This window comes from Sitodiplosis mosellana, unplaced genomic scaffold, assembly GCF_009176505.1.
Source record: "Sitodiplosis mosellana isolate CC-2019 unplaced genomic scaffold, AAFC_SMos_1.0 Smas_scaffold_1, whole genome shotgun sequence".
Classification (NCBI taxonomy): Eukaryota; Metazoa; Arthropoda; class Insecta; order Diptera; family Cecidomyiidae; genus Sitodiplosis; species Sitodiplosis mosellana.
The window spans coordinates 13,359,331-13,383,027 of record NW_022595244.1 but is presented as its reverse complement, the minus strand read 5'-3'; the positions used below and the strand labels follow the sequence as shown (position 1 = coordinate 13,383,027).

Below are 23,697 nucleotides of genomic sequence, written 5' to 3'. Positions count from 1 at the left end.
CAACGTTATTGAAATGATGAATGTCAAATTTTCTAGAGATAAACCATTTGGCAAATTATTATTCAACTGGCTACGAAAAAAAACTGATCTACAAGAAGCGTTGATGCATATGTTGCTCTTTGCAAATATATAGTTCCATCCGGTGTGAATATGTGTGTGGGGTTAGTAGATTGACTGTTTTTTTTTACTTCAGTTGTTGTTTTTTGTTTGGTTTTTTCTATCAAGTATTAGAATGCATATATATATATAATGTTGGTGTGAGGGCATGTGTAATTGATTATTTCTCTGGGATATTTTGTTTTCTTTATCATTATCGTTATTCAATATGAGTACTCATATTATTTCATGTTCTCTATGCATTTAAACATTACAAACTAGTACTATATGATTAAAACAACACATTCATTTCTCGCATGTATTCATCTAGACAGATCGATCGCGTCTGTGTGTTTTGTTCGTAATTCTTGAGTCTAATGTATAAACTTAATGAAAAACCTAAGTTCGAAAAATAAATGTTGAATTTAAAAAAAAATTGATAAAATGACGGAGAAAAAAGGTAAAATAATATGAAGATGCGTATAGATAATTTTTGTTGTTGTTGTTTTTTTGTGAATTGGTGTGTGTGTGTGTACTTGTTCGAAAATAATACTGCTTATTGCAAAGAAAAAAAAAATTTTGCTTACCAACTATTATCAACTAATTTTCAATAAATCCACATTTTTATGTTGCTGAGATAATTATTTTTCTTCGTTTTTTTTCTTTCTTTTGTTCACATGAATTGTTGAAACTGAGCATTTCTCTGAATATTTTTTATTCTTCTCACCGCTGAGTGAGATATTTTCTTTCGTCTATCTCACAACAACACAAAAATTGCTTCAATTTAATGTTTTCCATATGTCTGCTTGTTAAATCTATGTTTTTTTTCTGTTTGTTTTATACGAATTACTATTTGAATACACTATAGAATAATTTAAAAAAAAGAAGCAAGAACGAAACAAAAAAGGGTAAAAATCTACGAAAAAAAAGGAAAATAAAAACAGAGTGAGTTTCTTTTGTGGTGTTTTGTGGGCTTATGTTTGTGTATTTAACGTACATTTTACATTGACATGTAATATTAATCAATTAAACTTGTTTCTCTTTTTTTTGTTCAACCAGAAAACCAGAAATATTGATTCAGGCGGTTAGTAGTAAGACAAAAAAACGGGATTCTAAGCGGTTTTACAAATCAACACATCTATCGCGTGCACAGACACTAACAAGAGACTGTCTGTTTTGTTGGCCGACCAAAATATTGAACACGTGATCAGCGCAGCTAGGTTAATAGAAACAAAATTATCTCGTTTACGTCTATGAGGGACGATAAGAGCACAGTAGAAAAGAATTTGCATTTATCACAATAGAAGAAAAAGTATTAGCAAACGATACATTTGTTGTTGTTGAGTAAAATACCATTCGAGACTACTATATATGTATAGAAGATGAATTTTGTCAAGAAAACAAAAAAAGCCACTAGTACTGAAAGTAAAGATGATAAAATCGAAATGATAGCCGTATTATTGAGTTTAGGTTTCATTTCAAGATCTCCATTCTCCTGGTCAATGGCCTACGCATTCTAAGTTACTGCATAGCTAATGGTCTGTTGGTATTATTGTCACTTACATTTTTTTTTTACGGAAAATAATCATTTTTTTTTGTTCTTTCGAATGACAATTTTGTAAATACTATTTACATCCCCTTCAGGTGATATAGTGAATGGACTTACACAACAGAATAAGGGAAAATTCGAACTTTTTTTTAAAATAGATTATAATTGACTAACTGTTCCGTGGTGGTTAGTGATATGAATTTTAAATAATTTTTTCTTTGATGTTTTTGAAAATTCATCTAAATATTGTGTGAGTAGTAAATAATTCTGGATTCCGGCTACGTACTTTTTTCTCTTTGTTTAGTGCATTTTTTGCAACCGTATCAATAAACTAAAAAAACAGAAATCCTAAAATCAAAATTCAACTAAATTTGGCGGTTGTTTAATATCAATGCGTATAGTTCAACTGCCAATTTTGACCAAGAATTTTGTCACTGTTTCGATATATATATGGTATACATATACGTATAGGTCTACAGAATCGCAATGTACAGATGTTGTAAAATACACACATTTACTTTGTGAATGGATACATGTTAGGAGTCGATATATTCTTTTCGAATAAAAAAAAATTGGGTTATTGTTGGGCTATATTGGTTTCAGTATTATATTTACTATAAAATAAAATGAGACCATCTCTCTAATATAGATTTATTCACTGATACGGTTAATGAATAACCTGATACGATCAGACCGAATTCAATCAAATGGGGCTGGTGTTGTTTTTCTTCTCGAAATTGTTACTCTAATCTAAAATTCGATAAAATTTTGAACAAACCAAATAAAATCCAAAGTAAAAAATAAACACATACGAACAGAGTAATAAGTACGGAAAAAAAATTATGTTCATATATGAATGAACAGGAATTTTTGTTCAGAATAGATGAATTAAATAAAAATTGGGTTACTTATTTCAGGTTCTTCTCTCTGTCTCTCACTCTCGGATAGTGTGTTTGCTTGAGCCGAACTTCAATGTCAGCGATCAAATTATGGTTTTTTTTCTTCTCCCACTTTGATTTTGATGGCACAATTTGCATGTGTGATAAATACGCTGCCTAGTTTCCACTTCGTTTGATTCGTTGTTTATCCCGCTGTTTGGTCTCTCTGTGTGTCTTTTATTTTTTTTAAAAACCTAACACGCATTGTGTTATGTGTTGATCCATGAATAATTCGCGTGTGCTGTGATTTAGTTTTCATTTGGCACGCATACCCTCGACTCGGTTAGGACAATTTTTCTGGATCTCTGTTGCTTTTTTGTTGTGTTCTTTGCTTTGTGTCTTACTTATATCTCTATCTAAAACATTAAATTTGTGTAGCTGCCCGCATCTGATGGCATTCGTAATGAAAGTATTAAAGATTGAATGATTTTTTTTTTGCATTTTTTTCCCTTAATTTGTCTGGTGTGTGTGTATGTGTTTTTATCTTTTGCTTTATTCGGGCAATTCATCACTCTGTTCACTCGAGAAAAAAAATACTACCGCCTATGTTAATCTATGTTTATCACACTCGGGATCCGATCACATTATTTGCGAGTGCTTTCATTCGTTTGTTCGATCGATCGTGTGTGTTTTGTTGTTGTTGTTTTTGTATTTAGACATACATTCCGTAGATGTTTGACCAATCGACATTTTGGAAACTGCTCATGTCCACATTTGGTATGCCATAGGGGAATGGCTGAGCGACAGCGGTGGCTGCTTGTGCCGTGGCAAGATGGCCAGGCGGTTGATGAGTTTGTTGAGGTTGATGTTGATGTTGATGATGTTGATGTTGATGGGTTTGAACATGAGCTGTTTGCGGTGCTACTGCCGCTGCCGATGTGGCAGCAGCATGTGGATGTTGATGTGCTTGCGCGGCAGAGGCAGCTCCCGTTGGCATTGGATATGGTGCATATCTTGCGCAAAAAGAAGAAAAATTCAATTTTTTGTTCGTCGACAGTGGGTTTTGTTTTTTTTTTTTTTGGTTGGTGTTAGTAGGAAAATTACATCCATTAAATTAAAACCGAAAATTGTGGGTTAAGGCAAAGAGTTAGTTATGCATAAGATTTGAAGCATAGATATATTTACATTTATTCTACAAGACAACTATGCATTGTAATTACTGCGTTATCTCTCTCTCTCTCTTTTATGTTGGATTTACTTACCTAAAACTATGTAACGGTGGATACGCGGTGAACATTTTACCAAAGCTGGCGGCAGCGGCATTTTGCTGGGCCTGCAAAGCAACAGCGGCAACCTGAGCGGCCTGTGCCTGAGCTTGTACTACTTGCAGTTGAGTTGGATTGATCGCACTGGCGGCGGCAACGGGACCGGTCAATTGAGTTGGTGGCACCACTCCCATTCGTACACCCAAACCACCCAACATGAATCGCTTTTGCAACAACTGTGCGGTCGGTGCGACTGACTCTTTCGGTTGGGCTTTCTTGCATTCGACCTTCTTGTTCTTAATGGTATGGAAATGGATTTCGCACACGCGATCAACAACGTCCTCATTTTCGAATGTGACAAAACCGAAACCACGATGCCGTTTTGTTTGTTGATCCATTAGCATCACAGTCTCTTCAACTTTACCAAATTGATTGAAGTAGGCTTTCACCTCATCGGATGATGTGTCTTGGCTGACGCCACCAACGAAAATTTTCTTCGTTTTGTTCGATTGTTTCGGTCGATTTTTTGGTGTTGCATGCTTTGGATCGATTTTCTTTCCATCTAATGTGTGAATTGGCACTTTGAGAACATTTTCTACGCTACTAGGCTCTGAGAATGTAATGAAACCGAAACCACGGCTTCTCTGTAAATGTGAAAGTAAATGGTATGGATTTTTTTTTGTTTACGATTAGACTTGCTCTATTTACAATATCAGAATAAGAAAAACAAAAAAAACAATGTGCTGATTTGTACCTGTGTAACTGGATCTTTCATGATTAAAACGTCTGTAACATTGCCGAACATTCCGAAATACTCTTTCAATTTATCGGCCGATGTTTGCCAGCTTAGACCGCCCACGAATAACTTTCCGGGTGCTGAATCTGTGTTGTTTGGTGTCGATCGACCCGATGAACCTGAATGTGATGCAGTTGTCCCATTGTTTATGGCTGTTGTGGTGGCTGTTGAGGCAACAGCAATGGCTGCATTCTGTGGCTGTTGTTGCTGTGGCATTATCTGCTCAGTTTTCATAACTGCCAATGCATTATGCAAATCGTGTGAGATCAGTGTGCCATTCTCAATGGTGGCGCTGTGAATGAAATGGAAAAAAATCGATTCGTTAAATGCTTATTATTTATTCGAATTGCATAAGTATTGAGTGAACGAAAATCCAGACAAACTAATGTGTCAAACGAAAAAAATAATAATTTTTGTATGCGAAACCTAAAATTTCTAGCCAAATACACAACAACAACAACACCCACAACGGTATTAGCATTAATATTCTGTTTGCGTGTCCGTCCTCTATATTAATGCAGTGCCGAAAAATGTTCCTTGTTTTTTCAAACGATTTTGTAGTTTGAGCGTAATCGACCCGTCGAGCAACGGGTGCATGTGTGTGTGTGTGTATTTGTGTGGAAAAAAGATTTGAACTACATATTGGTAATCACGGTTGAGCGTGAAAGAGTCACAGTGAGGAAAGGACATGAGCATAAAAAGTTGAATCAAGTTCATTGTACGACCTTCAACTAGAGCCCGATACGTGTAATTCAAAGTCAAAAACACCATATCCATATATGCAAGCGACGAAAGTGCATACACATTGCAATTACACACTCGACAGTCTCAGTGTTTCGGTTCACCGAATAAATTTTTTATGCCCACCGCAATATAGCTGGAAAGTGGCCAAACATCAAAGCGCACCGCAAATAAGTTTACGTCCAACTTTATTTATAACACGGTATTCTGTCGCATGTGCACATCTCTAGGGGCTTATTTGTCGTCACGAGTCAGCAAGACTCGTATGATTTTCATGTAAATTAAAAATGATTTGCGCTGAATTGCAAGTAACTCGCACTGACTCGCACCAATTTACCTAATATACCAAACAAATATATACACAAGTCATAGCATAGAAAGTGTATGGCATTTATAGCAAATCCGCGAGTCGATGCAAATTAGCTTATATACACATTGCAAACCATTCGGATCTCAGCTTGTGTTCTATAATTTTTTTCTTATTCTGTTTAATATAGGCAACTGGAATGGATGTGAATTGAAAATGAAATGTATTAAATTGACAATGGAACTAAGATCCACGAAATGTTTTATGAAACATACGAACTGCACTTATTTTTGGAATGGGCAAGTCAACCATTAATGATTTATAACAAGATTTGCCATACATCATATGAATATATGTGGAGAATGACTTAATGTGTTCAGTGTAAAAAAAATGCTTCGACACTTTTATTTTCATCAGATTGAATTGTTTGAATGAAGCATTTTGATGGGTTCGGGAATTGTGATAAATCCATTTTGTGTTCAAATTCACGATTTTTTAGTTGATCTATATAACTTGACATATTCCGTATGAAGATTCGATGCGCTGCCAAAAATTTGGATGGAATAATATTTTCATAAATAGATTCAACTAACATTTCACGATTTTCGTTTATGAATTCCACCAATTTCAGCGATATTCTCTATGTAAATAAGAGCCAAAGTCGATCGACAAGCAAAGACTGTTTTTTTCTCGGGATTTCAACACCCAAAACATCAAATACATTATTGTCTGCCTTAAAAAAATAAAAAGAACATTTCGAAACCAACCATTTTAAAATTTTGTATTAATTTTAATTTTCTTGCAGTCAAAATGTGACAATATAAATATTTTTAATGACAAAAAGTTGATTTAGTAGTCGATTATTGAGTGAATTGTGAGTTCAACTGGCATGCTCGTTGACATTTCATAGTTTCGTTCAGTGATTCGCCAATTTATATGAGAGACTCGTGAAGGACTCGCGAATCTTCATATAAACTCGTAAGATTCGTGCAGTTGCCCATATGTTTTGAAATGACTCGTGAGATTCGCACTGATTCACACTGATTCGTACGACACATAAGCCCCTAGGCACATCTCAAAGGAAAATCACATACGGATGGCAGTAAACTTAGTGGAAAGTTTTAACATTTCATAATAATTGTACGCATTTTTCCATCGTCATAAATTTTGAGTATGTTTTAGGAGGTTTCTTCGAAATTCTATCAACCTGTGTGGAATGTTACATCCGTGAACGATACCATCATGAGTCGTTTATTATATGAATAAATCCAAATGATGATTTAAGGTTGGCATGAAAATTGTCGAAAAGATACATTGAGTTATCATACCGTGCCGTCGTCGTAATGAAATCGCATGCTATACAACAAACCAAATTGAAATTGATTCAAACCATTTGCTAGTTGAATAAATATTGTACTTTCTGCTCTGTTTATTCCATAAAGGGAGAAAAATTGCGCCGAAAGCATACGGGAACGCCTCATACATGGATGTCTGACTAAACTTCCGACTAAACCACACCAAATAAATTGAACGAAAATGTGAGATATCTGAGTTCACGGCGAATTCCATTTCAAAAATAACAATTTTTTTTAGAAAATGCTTCGGCAACAGGATTTCATAAAGTCGAACGACGCGCGCGTGTGTGTGTGTGAGCATATAGAGAGAATGCGGAGAGACTGGTGTTTCAATTCATCCTCACTGCATACTTACTGAGAGCAAAATAAATAATCAAAAAGTGAGCACCGAATTTGGGGCAAGTGTTCGGTAGTAGGTAGCAGCTTCAATAAGAATGCTGTATGATGTTATGAATGATACGAAACGACTGTGCGATGTATCGAAATTGGAATTTTTACGGTCATTGACCTGTGCGCAGCCCCTCGATGTATCGCATAATTTCGACAGTATATCAGCGGCTTTGTTCGCATTAAAATCTTCATACGCAGATGAGAATGGGAAATTGCTCGCTCTCGCATTACATCAAAATATTTGCTTTTTAATGGGAACGAAAACGGGAATTTGTATTTTATTGCAAATAAAACGATTTAAAATTGGAGATTCAGTCGCAAGAGGGCTAATTTTCGGATGCTTTGTTGCGAATATGTATGCTTTGGTTGGATCTTAGAAAATCGGTTTAGCTTGTATCTTGTTGAAGGCTGTGGCCATCCATTATCAATACCTTCTACCAAAATAATAATGCGCTGTGTTAGTATTCGACGGAAAATCTAATAAAACAGAAACCCACGTTTCAGTAGTTCGGTCGCATTTTATCTCTCTGTCTCTGATTCGCTCTTCGTCGCCCTCACGCTCCCTTATTGACGCAAATCACAACGCTACTGCGCACACTCGGCAAATAAACGATGCAGAATGCGAATGCGTGTATCCCGAAAAATCGACATCATTCTTCTAACAGCTACAGTTGCTCTTATCGGCATTTCTAACATACACACGATTCATTGGTGATTCAAAACGCCTTATTGATTTTCTAAAAGAAAGCAAGCGACAGCGAATCGTCTGCACTGCGCAAACGCCACAAATATACGGCACACACAACACTGTACCGTGCATATTCTGTACGTATTCGATATGAATTTACCGAGAGAGCAGCAAAGCATTGCATTTGTACGCATCAATGTGTGCAGGCTAGAAGAGCTAACATATTGGTTTGGTTTTTATTGTGGCTTGTTTTCACCATTCATTCGGATTTTGATGAAAAGGACAACTGTTTCTTGTATCTTTCATGCATATATATATTCGAATCGCTTGGAAAACTTGCTTTCTTGGTGTATATTCGATGAAACTGTATCGTAGAGCGAGAGAGCGAGCGAACATCCGAAAATGGACAGAAAAATTCAAATGTTCTATTAATTTAATTATGCAAATATACACGTTAACTTGCTCATCTTTCGATCAAACTTCGCGAGACTTTTTGCATAAAAATTAATATTTAATCAGAGAATTTGGCGCAGCTCATTTGCTTACTTAATATTCATTCGAATTTGCTAATAAAGTTTACTTAATTTTCCAATATTAAACGTGCATATGTATGATATTTGCCGTTATACTTTATGATATTGCAACGGTAAAACGTTTTGAATGGTCGGAATGAACGTATTTTGGCCTGTATGCTTGTAATTTTTGCCCCTCGTCGGCGGCAGCTATTTCAATTCGAAGGAAGAGCATGAGATTGAGAAAGAGACAGATGTGGTACGAAGTTGTAACGGCGTGTACGTGATTTTCGGTTATTACATTTTATGTGGAAAGCAGAAGTAAAATTAGGTAAAATATGCACAAGCTGCTGATGGCGTTTTTCGTCGTCACAAACAGCAAACTTGGGGAGTCTATATCAGCAACGGTCCACTGTTCAAGAGTATCTTTTGTTGTTCCATCAATTCAAATGTATTTTTTTCTCTGCTTCTTCTTCTATTCACTTCTCTTTCACGATCTCTCTCTATCTCTCTCTCTCTCTCTCTCAGTCACTTGCCCGCTCGCTCACTCACTCACTCGCTCTCCCTTCGCTCGACATTTCGATAAAAGGTTGGTGCGCGTGTCCATGTGACTGTGTGTATGGAATTTCGGTTCGATGTGTGCGTGTATCATTTTTATGCTGAAATTGTAGCAAAACGTTAATCTTGTATGCGGCCGTCTCTTTCCGTCGCACGCACAACATGGAAATGGAAACGCGCGCGACACGGGGTGGTTGTCATGGCATCATACCGACGGCTAGCTCGTATATTGTAAAATCAACCCTAGAGTAATTTCAGTTGGCTCAAAGTGCTTGTGCGTTGTACATATCGTCAGTTTTGGATCCGTTCATTCATTTGCACAAAACTTTTTTTTTCTTTTCTTGTTCATTTTGATTCAATGAAAAATTACTCGAATACATTTATTGAGTTTGTTAATTTTTGTGATTCTGAATTGAAAATCAAATGTTTCTAGTGGAATACGAACGTAAAATAATAAAGTTAAAATTTAGCAAAACGTATTGTTATCAAAAAGTTGATAAGACACACAGTTTGAATCGGAGCGCAACAAACAGCAACAACCCAGAATGGTTTTTTTTATCGGATTTACTATACGCATCGTTTCGCAAGGCTTGATAACAATTATATTGTCCTGTCACAGCATTAGTTTGAATATGATTAACTTTAATGTTGTTTCGGGACATTAACATTGTCTCAATGCTGTTCATCAATAATTATTTCAACATATGCAAGTTTTGTTTTGTTATTCCCTTTGATTTGCGTGTGCAAGCACAAAGTATACAACAAACGACATCCATTTGAACTGTAGTGGACCGATGGAGAGGAAAATAAAATGACGAGAAAAAGACGAAATTGTCGAAATTCAAATGAAAATGAAATACGCTTTTTCCTCGTAATAAAAACCATACATTCGCGCGGCACGAGCTCTTGTTGGTATTGATTAAACTGTAATTTCGTGGCTTAGCCATCTTACACAGGTTTTCAGTTCGTTCACTTGCTTCGGCCGCCATTTTGTTTTTTCGTCGAGTGGATTCGACTTGTTCGGTATGAAACGAAATAATTCGTTGATGAATCCACGAAAAAGGAAAATTTGGTCATTTTCGACTGGAGCGGATACGAGAAAAAAATTATCATTTTGTGTTTATCATTTGTATAGAAAATTTCTAGATTTTTGTTGGGGATCCAATTTTGAGTTTTGTGCTTTTGGTTGATTTCCAATTTACGGTTATACTGAGTGTGTTGTTTTTTTCATTCAATTTTTGGGAGTGGATAAGAATGTTCAAAAATCAAGTTTTCGTTTTGCATGTCAGTTTGGAATTAAGCTTTTTTTTATTATTGCTGGCATAAAAAAGTGATAAAAAACGTTCATTTATTATTCAAAAATGCGCCACACTGGCGGTGGTATCTCCTGAAATTCGACGAAAATCCAAAAGAAAAACTGACTGGGGAATTTCGCCACTCCCAAATAAAAAAATTATTCGCAAAATATCGCTTTCATTTGCAGACATTTTAATTAAAATGCTACATTGTACTTGTGCTCTGATCGAAATAATTCTGTAAAATGGTTCGTGATTTTAAAATCCATCAAATTCATACGGCACGGGAATGGTGGTGTATGTTTGTGTGTGTGCTTCATTGCATGAAAAGAAAACATGCGTTGAACCAGTTTTGCAGCCAAAGTAATTAGCATTCCTGTACCTGTGACACACTTTACTTTCCGACATTGAATCATTCACATCTATCACCCGAGCAACTCGACTCCGTTGCCATAAAGAAGATAATGTGATGATAATAACGATAGCTCGATGTAGTTAGTATAAATAAGGGCCATTTTCGACTCCCTAGTACCGCTTTTATGTGTCACACTCCTGACGAATCGACCCTCTTCTTTTCGATATCAAATGTTCGAAACACATATAGCACTCGCATCCGAAACGAAGAAATGAATCAAAAAGCGTTAATTCGCAGCTCGGATATGCGAAGAATATTCTCTGCAAGATCGTTCGTCGAAATGCCGAGTAAGGGTGCAGCCGAACGAAAAAGGGCGAGAGGAACAGAGAGATAGAGAGAGCAAGAGAGTAGAGAGCAGATATTATAGCTCTGCATCTACAAAGGGTGCCGAGCACGTAGGAACAATTACACCATTGCATTTTGTTTCAAGGGATGAAGCAATCATTGACGTGTTCGAGTTTTTTTTTTCTTCTTCTCTCGGTTGCTGGTAGTTCTGAATGAATTCAAATGCGGTAGCTGTACCTTCTATATATGTACAGCAAAACGATACAACGACGATCGTCTCCAAAGAAATATTCTGTGAATGATGTGAATTCCCGCCGGGGAATTTCGATATGAAGAACAACAAATGAAAAAGAGAGTTTTTTTTCCTGTTTGTATTCTTTTCTCAGCAACAAGGCATCTGGGCAACTACTTTCGTATGCTGTGTGTTGAATTGACTGCAGAAGGAAAAAAAATGAATGTGCCTAACAAGCGAACATTTTACAAGATGATGAATAGTATTTGGTCCTGACTCTCTCTCTCTCTCTCCCTCTTATTCATGCTTCGTCTGTGTGACCTGCTTGCGCGCCGTGTGACAGCCATCAGTTGATTAAAAGGTCCATAGCAACGAGCACAGTAAAAATAGAATTTTTTCTAATGAAATTGCCTACAACGACAGTATATAATTTACATCGTCACATCTACCTTCCCACCTCCACCGAAGTGTGTAGCTCGAGAAATGAGAAACTGCATCAATTATTTGAGATAAATCAAATTTTGATAACAAGAAATTGATTCGAAACGATATAATATCGTAAACGACATTAAATTTACGTAATGCACCATGAAATGCTATCGAAATTCAGTTGAGGGATTGGGGTTCGTCATGATTTACGAGGCGCATGGAGTGAAAATTGACGACTCTTGTTACACATTTTCAATTTAAATAGCAACCAGCTAAAATATTACATTCCAACGGTAATAAAATATGAAAATAAACGTTGCTCAGTGTCGCATTCGTGCATGTGTATCGCATTTCCCTTCCATTAAATATTATACATAGACAATTTCCCGAACGAAGCGTTGCGGCAAAGAAAGAGAGAGTAGGGAATAGAAGCGTAACAGCTTCAAGTTGGTTTTGTCAATGGGTGATAAACATGAGCCAGAGTCGAGACATCATGCAAATTGTATGTGTCATAATGTTTATCAACACATCACCACTGAATGAAACATGGAAAATGTTTTCGGTTTCGCTTTGCCACTGACGTTCGATGCATGCACACATAAATATATCCAAGCACACTACTGGCAAAAAGCAAAAGGCTTGGAAAAACGCACACGCAAAAATACGGTCACAAGGATTTCGTGCCACATGCAATACTTTTTGTCGCTATAAAACTATACCGTCCGTTTTGTCGAATGAGCTGCTGCTGCTGCTCTTTCTTTGCCTTTGCAATACTTTCAAAACTATAATTCTTCCTTCGTTTGCCCGCGTGTCGACACAAATCAACGGAAATTGAATTACTTGATCCACTTTGATTCATATGCATTTCATACTTATGTTCAACAATTTTATTTCGTATATTCTTTATTTACGAAAGAAAAATTCTGATTTCAAACCAATGAGTTAATTGAACTTTGACCTCCATGCCACTGCTATCAAGGTGAAACGTGAATTTGATTTCAAACCATTTGGTTTGGAAAAAATTGCTCCTTTGTCTCGTTCAATTTGCGTTCGAGCGCAGGTAATTTAATGCGACAAACGAATTGAATTAGAAGATGAAATGAACCCGTACAACGAGTTTTCGTTTTTTTCTTCGCCATTTCAGAAAATTAACAAGACGTCAATCAACTCAATCGCTGGTAATTATACTGATTCTATCGGTTAAACGAAAAAAGGAAATAAATTATTATGCAGTGGAGTCGGTCTTAGGCCAATGTTGCAAAGGATTTTATTATTATTATTATTCCATTTTTAGTTACGTATAATTTTCCGTTAAAGTTTTTCCGCGAGCTAATGCCAAACTATGTAACGAATATATCGGCGTGTACGATCTGGTTTGTTGAATAAGCAACAAAAGAGCGGTGGATTGGTTAAGAGGGTTCACGTACATTAGAACATAATGGTTTTGTAAATGTTTTCATTGATATCGCAACGGTGGAAATAGGATGTATCAAGGTAAAACGCAACGGTTATCGTGCCAGGATGGGAAAAAAGGGCAACAAAAACAAAATAAAAATACCGAGAATTATTTACATTTATATGCGTACGAGGAATTGAATGTAAACAAAGAAACCGCTCGATATCACTATAACAGAGCGATTCAACATCAAGCATACACACTTTGTTGGTAGAAAATGGTGGAGAGCAGAACGAATATATGTATTTTGGAAGAATAAACATCTTCTGATTGAAATTTCAAATAAAAACTGAAAAAAGTAAGGAAAAAAAATATTTCTGATTTTTCATTGTCCGCATTCAGGTTGAGTGTGTAAAGTTTTTTTTCTCGCTTCAATCTCATGGGAGATTTTCGAATGGGAATCGTGTTTTTTTCTCGCTCAACATGTACGAGATGAAAGGGAAAGGAAACAGTTATCATCGTTGTAATTCGATTTGCATAATCAACACTTATAAATCCATCTCACGAAACGCAATCAGCACCTAATCCAGTTTCCAGTATACTTCACTCACCGAATTTACGACAACGCACATACTGCAATCGCCACATTTTTTTCTCTCGTTTTTTTTTCTTCTTCCTTCGCTACTACATATATATAAAAAGGGAACTCATGCTGTTAATGAAGCCATGAATTTACTTCCCATCACTTCAGACCGGAAAACATAAAACTTCTTCTGATTGCCATTCTATTGTCATTCAATTACCACTTGCAATCGGTGAAAGCTCACTCGAGCAACCTCACCGAATGTGCCGAAACCAATATTTCAATTGGCTTTTTAAAATGGAGCACACTTTTCATTTTGTCAGCTACGAATTCATACGCAAATATTTAAATGCTAAATGAAATTTCGGTTCAATGTTCACTGGCTCATTCTCGAAAATATAAATGTGGGGGAGCCAGCGGCTAATCAAGTGCAAAAAATAAATCGATTATTTAGCTATTGTGAAAGTCAAGTGGCCCATTTTCCACTTATCTACCATTAAACATTTTCGTTTCCGATTCCATGCCAAGCCGAAAGTTGCTCTTTTATCGATTTCTTTTCTCACCATCCCCAAAAAATGTGTATATTATTTTCATTGCTGGTGGAAGTTGAATGGCTGCGTGCGGAAAACGGTTTGTATATTTGCCGATAGATAGCTTGGCTGTTTGCCAGAAGGAATGTTTTATACGCTGTGTATTTGAGTTGAACTTGATACGGTTTCCTTCTTATACGCTAACGCCATCTGCAAATCAATGACTACATGTTACATAGAAGCGAACGGATGGAGCCGGTCATCGCAAGTGACGGCATCAACTTTCGCCGAGAGCTCGATGCAGGGATGAAAGTTTCTGTTCATTCTGTTTGTAGCGACATCACGATGAAAGCGACAGCAGCTTAGCTGTCAATTCTCCTTGCAAAAAAAATGTACGCATCGATAGAAGAGTAGAGATAGAAGAAACCACAAAAATAATGCCATACCAGAATAAAAACGCAAATAAGCAGTGGGAGAGACTTAATGCCTTATCAGAAAAACCATGTCGAGATACAGCTTTATATTGGAAACACAGTCGCAAACAAACGAAAAAAGAGAAGATGGGAAGTATATGAGTTTGGCGTGTTTATCGTTTTTCCCCGAGATTTTTGTTGTGTCATCTATTTCATTCGATTTGCTCGAGCAGAGAGTGACATTTTTTGCGGGTCGATTCTTTCTATTCTATTCAACCGTCGTTCCAAGTCGATTGGAATGACAATATCTGAAAAATAATCCGAAGCAAGTCGCTGAATCAGTGCCGCATAGCAAAAATGAAAAGAAGAAAAAACGTCGAACTTGTATTGACTGATATATCCGAGGCACAAACAAAGGAAACAGCTCTCGGAAAAGGGAAAAACTACCGTAATTTGGTTATTTTCCCATACGAAAAGCATTTGATTAATCGTGCCGAATATCCATAAATGAGCGAAAAAAATAGAGAAAAAGGAGCGTGTTTAATCGTGGAATAACATTATTTTGAAATCAAATCCGTACTACTACCCTTAACTAGCGGACATTGACGAAGCACTTATCGCAGCGCTTCCATGTACAGTGTACAATTCACTTTTTTTTCTAATTCTATAACAAGATTGTATAATGATACAAAATGTTACATGTTTTTGATTAAAAAAAAGAAGATGATGAATAAAGTGGAGGAGCGTTCATGGAGTTGTGAATCATGCTAATGAATGATGCGCACAGAGAAATAATAAATTGAATCAGATTAAAGTGAACAAGAAACGGATATGCGTCAACTGATTATAATTTAATGAATTTTTTTTTTCTCATGAAAATCATGCTGAAGATCTACTGTTATAAATACGTTAAGAGGGATCGATGAGCTCATATTCGCCAGCAAGAAAAAGTGCCAAGATGCTCTTTTTCTCAGCATCAATTTTCAAAAGGAATTGCAACCCATTGATATACATATGAACTTTTTTTTTAGCTGAAACCTTTTTTCTTCTTTTTTTTTCGTCGAAAAAAAAAATCACTTTGGATGATATGGCGACATTCGAGTATTGAATTGCGCAAACAAAACATGTTCTCGTTCCCAGCCCCAGTGATCCTTTTGTATGTGTGTCTGTGTGTTTGGGAAGATTGTGCGTGTGGAAAGCAGTATTTAGTAAGTAGCAAAATCAAACACCATTAAACCCATTTCCTGTGTTCCATTATATGTGTTTGTAGTCTCGCACGACTAAATTGCCATCTCATTAAAATAACGCCGAAAGAAGAAGAAGAAGAAACAGACAAGTGTGCGATGAAAAGAAAATCTTGAGCAAGACATTTTTCGTCGTTGAAACATAATACGCATAAATATGAATGAGAGCTGAGGCTATATAAAACGTTTCCATTAACCATCGCTCAATGGAATTTGCTACCCGTATTACACGATCCACGATACAGAAGCCGCTTGAAAGCACACTCTTGATGCCCACACACAATAAAGAAAATCCCAATCTATTCACAAGCAATTAACGACTTGAATCATCTTCTTTTCATTCGAGCTATTCATATTTTGATTTTCCATCATCAAAAAATACACGTTGCAAAATTCTTGTCCTGGAATTTCCATTGACATCGAACCAGCACCACCAGCACCACCACCCTCATTCATTCTTTGTTGCCGCTATTTTCAAACGTTTTTCTTTCATCTAAAAATCAAATTAACGATATAATGTTCGCTAATTTTTTTTTTCATAAAGTTGTTTGTTGGAACGTGGTTTCAGCCCACTGATTTTTCATTCCATTTTGTACAGAAATCGTAAGAAAAAAAACAATTTTATAAAGGTAACTAATTTGTTTTCCCTCTCGTCTAATTGGTGCTGACCAAACACACAACTCGAAGTCAAGTACAAACAACTTGTGTCAGTTGACGTGAAGTCAAACATAAATTTGACTTGGCGTGAAAAAATAATTCGCAGCAGTTTCAGAACGAGTAATATCAAAATGAAAATTGTACAATTAATAATGCTAAAAAAAATTGATGAATCTTGTCGACAGCGACCCAAATTTAATTGCAAAAACCATAAATCGTCAAATTCCGAAACTAAAAAGAATCAACGATAGAATGATGCCTGTAGCGATTGCTGCGAACAACAACGATTCAATTGATACATTCCGAAGAACTACCACCAACATCGTTTCGTTTTTTTTGTCCTCTCTTCTCTGTGATCATAATGTTTGTATCGTGTTTTTTCAATCTTCTCGGAAAATAATTGAACTTGTGTTTTGTGAGCGTAAAACAAGCTCCAGAAGTGGAAAAATTGATGTTGGTTCTCATGTATGTCAATTAGAAAAGAAAAACAGCATCTGACGCTCCGATAAGTAAGTCGATTTTTCATCTAGTTTGTTTGCTCTCTGCTGCTGCTGCTGCTGCTGCTGCTAACAAGCTGAACAAAACTAATCGAACTTTGGGAAGACGAATGGAATGTTTGCTATTAAAACTACGTATGTGCCTGAATCTGACAATCAATTTGTTTTAAATCAAATATATTGCGTTCCCATTCCGTTTCGTTCTGTTCTGTTCTGTTCGCGATTCAGCCGCCATTTCCACTCGCTTCCATATCTTTTCTATCTTCGATCGTGCATTCTTTTTGCTTATTTGTCGACTTTAGTCATCGAGTGTCAGAGTTGTTTCTTTGCCAGCCGAATCCACTGTGTTTAATCAAATCGCAAAGTTATGCTCCATAACTTTTTGACTACTGTCTTTTTTTTGTCAGATGAAACGAAGAATTGAGACGCGATTAGAAAGCGGAATCGAACGAAATGCGAAAGAACGATAAATTGAAATACCTCTTCCGGTTGCCAAGTTATAATGGCAATGATGGAATATTTTGGCGCATTCCATCTAATTACCCCAAGCGTTTCTGTGATGGCATTGGCTATCAACGGCATTGGATTTCGGTCGGAGCGCTGCCGCCTTCATTTTCCATGTTCACGTGCATAAATAGTGATGCCAGGTAAAAAATGACAATGAAAGCGACGTCCGATTTTAGGGTAATTTTTAATAACTTTTAATCAATTTATATTTGAATGCTTCGTGGAAATCATTCTCCGGTGAAAAAAATGTTTGAAATTCAATTATACCACGACATTTGTGACATTTTTGTTCCGTTTCGGAATTTTGTCTGATGTTGATTTGACGAAATTGTCCGGACTTCGGAGTGTTCGTGTTCAGTGCAATTTATTTACATTATTCCAAAAATAGGTTGTAAATGGAATTAATGACCAATTCAATAAACAAGAAATGGAATGAAACGTGCTCAACAGTTTTTCCGTCCCACACGAATCGATTGTTGTCAAATTTTGTTGAAAATCATTGTGAGGCAATGTTGGTGAGTAGTTTGGTGCTGTGCTGTGCATCATTTTACATAGGAAAATCCAGTTCAAGAGGACTTAAAAGATAGAGAGACATGCAGAAGACTTGATTTCTCAACAAAACTCATTCTGGATTGGCTTTTATTTATAGCCACTTCAAATTCGCTGAAGAATCTCGAACAAACAAAAGTGTACTTTGTTCAACAACAACGGTAGCAGCAAAAGAAAAAAGTTGAATAAATCAATTTGACTACTGAAAAGCATAGAAAATGGCCAAGACTGTAGCAGACTGAAATCTGAATATTCTCTGTTTTCCCTTTGATTAAATTATTTTATTGTGTACCTAATATTTAAATACTATATATTGCGTACATTGTTGATTATGATGAGTGGAGGGAGAGAAAAATAAACGAACGACCAAGAAGATGAAAATGCTTCGTGTTCAAAAAGAATAAATGACAAAATTTATTAAAATATAGACGCGATTACATTCAACGCAAATGCAGCACGTTCTGTAAAATGAGAAAGCAAGAAAATTTCAAATGAAAATCAAGATCCCGACAAAATCACGGCTGAGGGTGAGAAGAATACTGTGGAGAAGAAAAAAAGACTGAAATCATGAATGATAGAAATGGCAACGTCATCAGTCTGCTTGGCGTTTAGCTTTTGTAGTGGTTTTGGTGTTGGTAAAATGAAACGAGCAGCCGTTTTTTTTTCATTCGCTTTGTTTGCAAAGTTTTTTTTTCGTTGTTACTGCTGCTTTTATTATCATGATTATTGTTTTATTTATCAATCAGCTTGAAGCGTTGAATGGAATGTGGCAATGTGCTTGTCTATTCTATTATTTATGCTTTGTGTGTGTACGCGCATTTTCCAAAAAGCCGAGCGACTCGAGAACGAAGGAAGAAGAGAAAAATTTTTAATATGTAACATAAGTGGTGCTTTCCATTATAAACAGCCGTCTGCGTTGAGTATTTTTACGTCCAACGATTCGTGGCAAAGTGTTTCCGTTAGCAATGATTTTTTTTAAATGGAACAAAAAGAATGCAAATCAGCGCCAAAGAACAAACAGACACAGGGCGCTCCATCTCTCTACTATCTACATGGAGCTGAAAATATTTGCGAATTTCCACTTGAAAAGCACCAATTCAGCATCGACGAGGACACATGCAAATGTTTAACACGGCGAGTGTTGTGTGTTTGTGTGGATGAGAAAAAGGAACGAAAACGTCAAATTATACTTGGCCTGCGTATTTGAAGTTGTTTGACATTCGATGCTGTTTTGCATTTCCGAATGATTTAATATTCGTTTCTGTTCGGTGTGTGTATTTTTTGTGCTGACGCGAGCAAGACGACATAAACAAGCAACGGATTAACACAAATGATAACTACTGAAAAGGGACAATCGAAATGGTGAAGAGAAAGAGAGAAAAATGCAGATCGAAACTTTGTTGAATTGACAATTGGAAACAAAAGTGACAGCATGTTATATCTTCATTTTGTAGCTGCTTTCAATATCACATTGATGGCTGAGTACTTTTGCTCAGCTATGCCCGAGATCAATTCAATTCGGACCAAACCCAATGCGAGAGCATTTATTCGTTGGCTCATTTCTTTCTCTCTCCATACGCCATGAGCATCATCAGCTTTGATAATGTGATGTTTGCCGTGTGTCTACTGCATCGAATGATGGATCAGTGAAGGGATAGAGAGAGAGAGAAATCCATTTGCATGACAACAATTCGTTGACATCAAAATGTCAACACGTTGAAGTCGATATGCATCGTGTGCATTTTTGTAAAATCTCAACGAGAAAAAAATACCGCATATGCAAACATCTGAATGGTACTCGAATCGATTGGATGTCTATTATTTGGTATTTTATTGAAAAGTACTGAATTTCTGCTGCCGTCAATGTCGTCGCCACCGTTCACTCTCCCCTTATATGTGCTTAAGCATTTTTGATATGGCATTACATTTATTTATCTTGGCTGATGCAGTAAAGCGATGTTTATTTTCATTTCCATTTGTATTTTATATTTTTTTTAAAAATTCGATTGTAATTATATGGTTGCAGGATATTGCTTTGACTGACACAACAATAGCGGGTCCTTCCGTTTGGATGCATTTTGAGTGAAGAATAAAAATTGAAATGAAAATATTGCGTTTTCGTTCCGTATACATACACGACAGTGAGTGCGAATCTATGTCAATCGGTCCAGTGATGAAAATTATGTTCATGGAAATTGTGGCACAATTTTATATTTTCGAAAAAAATTTAAACAACTTTTTTTTACAATGGTCATGAAAAAATAACACGCTCATTAAAACCATTAAGTTCGTGCTTAAAGCATTTGTGGACAATGTGTGGTGCTTGCACTGATTGTTTGATTTTTATTTGAGCACAACGACGGAATTTCAGAGGATGCATTGTATTTTCATATGCATGCATAAATTCCGTCAACATTTCTAATTAAATTTATGGCTCACAATGAGCACCGCTTCATTTTTTTCTACCGTCGGCGGGTGGATATTTTCATTAAGGTTGGTTGGCATGCAAAAGCTAACATTCTAGCTGAAGAATTTCGATAAAATGCGAATTCGAATACTGTGAATAAATTGTTTCGGTTGATAAATTCAGTAATAGTTTCGGATTTATCGATTTTCCGTCAAGTTGGTTCTATGAGTGATGTCTTCGAAAATGTCCCAAATCAAAATCTCCACTCTTATCTCAACTTGTTTCCATTCCATGAACGATTATGATTATTCGGTTCCAGCGAAAACCCATTGAAAATTTTCAATCGTCCTGTATGAATACGAAATGGACTCGATTTGAAATGCAAATGTCAATTTCGTTTTTGTGCGGGTAGATGAAATGAGTCATCATTATGAGTTTTCAACGAAAACTATACGGCATGGAATACATAAATTACGCAAATTATGAATGGCGAAATTAGGCATAGTATTCAGGGGCATGGCTTACAAAGTACTATCAGTAAACTATATCTTGTAGTTCATTCTATAGATGGATTTGGGTCAACAGAGACTTTTCTGCTCTGTTTGTTTCACATCAGTCGACAGTTGCTGAGCTCCCATTTTGTAAATGTAAGCTCAACATCGGCCTGTTCAGAAACTTCAACGCAGTCGTTTTGATGTGGGATACCACTTTCGCTTCCGTACACAAAATCCACGATGTGTTGCCGATCCAAAATCTCTCACATCAAACACGTTCGCAGCAGTAGCAGCAGCAGCAGAACGGAGAAATTATATTTGTGTTGCGTAAATAAGAATGGTGCTTGGGATGAAATGTATCGCCAACATTTATGCACACGCACATTTACGAGTGATTTTCAGCGAATATTGCGCTGTGTATTTAAGCTGTATACGAAAATTGATGAAATGTTTGCGAATATTTAAATACAGGAGGCGAAAGGAAAAGGTTTGATTGTGTTGAGCCAGGCATGAAGTGCCTTTATACGTGGCATACGTACGGATGAATATGTATATAAATACCGTGCATTAAAAAAGGTTGTAATGATATTTTCGTTCGCTTGGTGTATTCGAGATATGTTCATATCCGAAAAATGCTCTCTTCATTCTGTCGATAATTCATATCGCTGGATTCCTTTCTCTCGAGATAAATTTTTTTCCATAATTCCCGGCTTTAAACGATTATTTCTGTTTTATATGCTTTGCACATATTAATTTTTGTCGTACCATCATTTTCGTTTGTATTTCGTACAATTTTCACTGTCACTGTGAAATGTTTTATGACAATCATTTTCAGCATCACAACCAAAATCCAATTTATATTTTTACCCAGTAAAAGTTCAATGCTCTATTTGGAATTCGTCGGAGGCAATTGACTAATATAATTTTAGTGAGCTTCCGTCGAAAATCGCATTCCAGAACAAAACTTGACGGCAACAAAAGCCCAGACTATACGCCTTGAATACATTTATTTTGGGGTGAGAAATTGGTTCGAGCAATTGTATTTCACGTGGACTTAATCACACTAGAAGGTAATCATAGTATTCGGAATTGGCTCAATTCAAATGGAGTCGATGTGTTGGAATGAACACCATTGCCAAATGCCTAAACTCATTTAATTTCCCCCCGAACGAACAAAACGAAACGGCACTTGAGTGCTCAGAACAAAATCGATTAAAATGCCAACCATTCCATTTTCAGCCATTTTTAGAGGGTGAATATTTTTCAAGTTCTAGTCATCTGTATATTTGTTTGTCTGCTCTATGTATATGTGCATTTGTATACAGACGGACTCCCGGCTGAGAATAATTGCTTTCGGCTAAAATTTTGAATGACTGAGAGAGAGATAAAACCATGTGCAAATTGGTGTTTCGGTGTGAGGTCATTTGCATTTTTTCCAAATTATAAATTAGTCCATAAAATGAAAATACCGTACAGATTATCAACTGGTTTCGCTAGGAGCATCAACTCACACGAGGATTTAGTGTATAAATAAAATCATTGCGTTGGTGTGCGCCATGCATCGCACAAATGAATTCAAATTCGAGAGTAAACGAAGGCGATTACGCATCTAGATTGTCATACACACCTGAAACGAGACAAAGAGAAAGAAAAACTTTAATTTTGCTATTCAAAACTAAGTGAATAAAGTTAAATGGATTTCATTTTAAAATGCGGTGTGTCCCTTTTCAACAGCCCAGCATACCTGAAGCGTTGCGTGTGTAAGTGCACCAATAAAATTAAACTTTATTCAAAAATAGTTTGAAAATAAAAAAACAAAACTGATGGTTTTCATTAACTTAATTCGTTATTATGCATTAGTTTGAAACTCAAAAAATCCAGAAAAAATTGAACAGAACTTTTTTCGATTCCGCCGCCACCGCTGCCACCGCCGTCACTAAAATTTATTCGGTATCTGTTGAAATTGCAATGGATTTCCCTGACACACCGCATACAAAAACACAGATGCACCATAAAGTGTTTGCCTTAAGCTTAATTCGCAAATGAGAAACAGTGAGGAGCTTTTGCTACGGGCGCGAGAGCAATACAAAAAAAAAATGGCGAATATACATCTTTAGCAGCTAACGAAACAAAACACAAATTATGATAAAAGCAGAAAAGTTGTTTGAATGATTTTGTTGTTGTAGTAGGTATTACAGTTGTGTGAACCGGTGGTGGTGCTGGCCAAAATTGCACATGGGACCGATTCCCATTTTATTTTGCACAAAATATGTTAGACAACAGCGCACCAGAAGAAGGAGCGACCGGGGACAGACGAAGTGAAGCGTGTGTATGAGGGACTATATTTTGTTTGATCTTGTGTGACTGAAAGCTGTGCCGCTCGGTTGCATCGATATTGGTTATGCTGTTTATGATGCTCTACCGCTTTTTCTGGCCTTGCAATAGAATCTAGCTTATTAATTCGAAATTTGTTGGGGCTTTATCTAAAGTCCCGTTGATGGTTGCCAAATTTAAATCGATTTTCACATGGAAACCGATGGCTACAAGAGTCGAGTCGGTGTGTCAATCTTGTGAATTAAGTGCTTCTTGAAATATTTTCGAGCAAAACTTTTTGCGGAACCAAAATAAA

The 23,697-nt window shown here is 36.4% G+C and overlaps 1 protein-coding gene across 2 annotated transcripts in view; it reads right to left on the bottom strand.

Moving 5' to 3' along the window:
- Positions 1-1,046: 1,046 nt before the first annotated feature.
- LOC129567965 (DAZ-associated protein 1) overlaps positions 1,047-23,697 on the bottom strand; it is a 118,562-nt gene continuing 95,911 nt past the window's right edge. Inside the window, exons 2-5 of one of the 2 annotated variants that reach the window (XR_008687896.1) lie at positions 4,543-4,876; positions 3,786-4,432; positions 2,554-3,536; positions 1,047-2,395 (exon numbers count right to left, since the gene is read on the bottom strand). Coding sequence is in view for 1 of the 2 variants with exons in the window: in XM_055445368.1 (XP_055301343.1) it covers positions 3,236-3,536; positions 3,786-4,432; positions 4,543-4,876 (1,282 nt within the window). In the remaining variant the exon portion in view is untranslated. Of the gene's footprint in view, positions 3,537-3,785; positions 4,433-4,542; positions 4,877-23,697 lie in introns of both variants that reach the window. The other variant, XM_055445368.1, reaches the window with a different exon arrangement.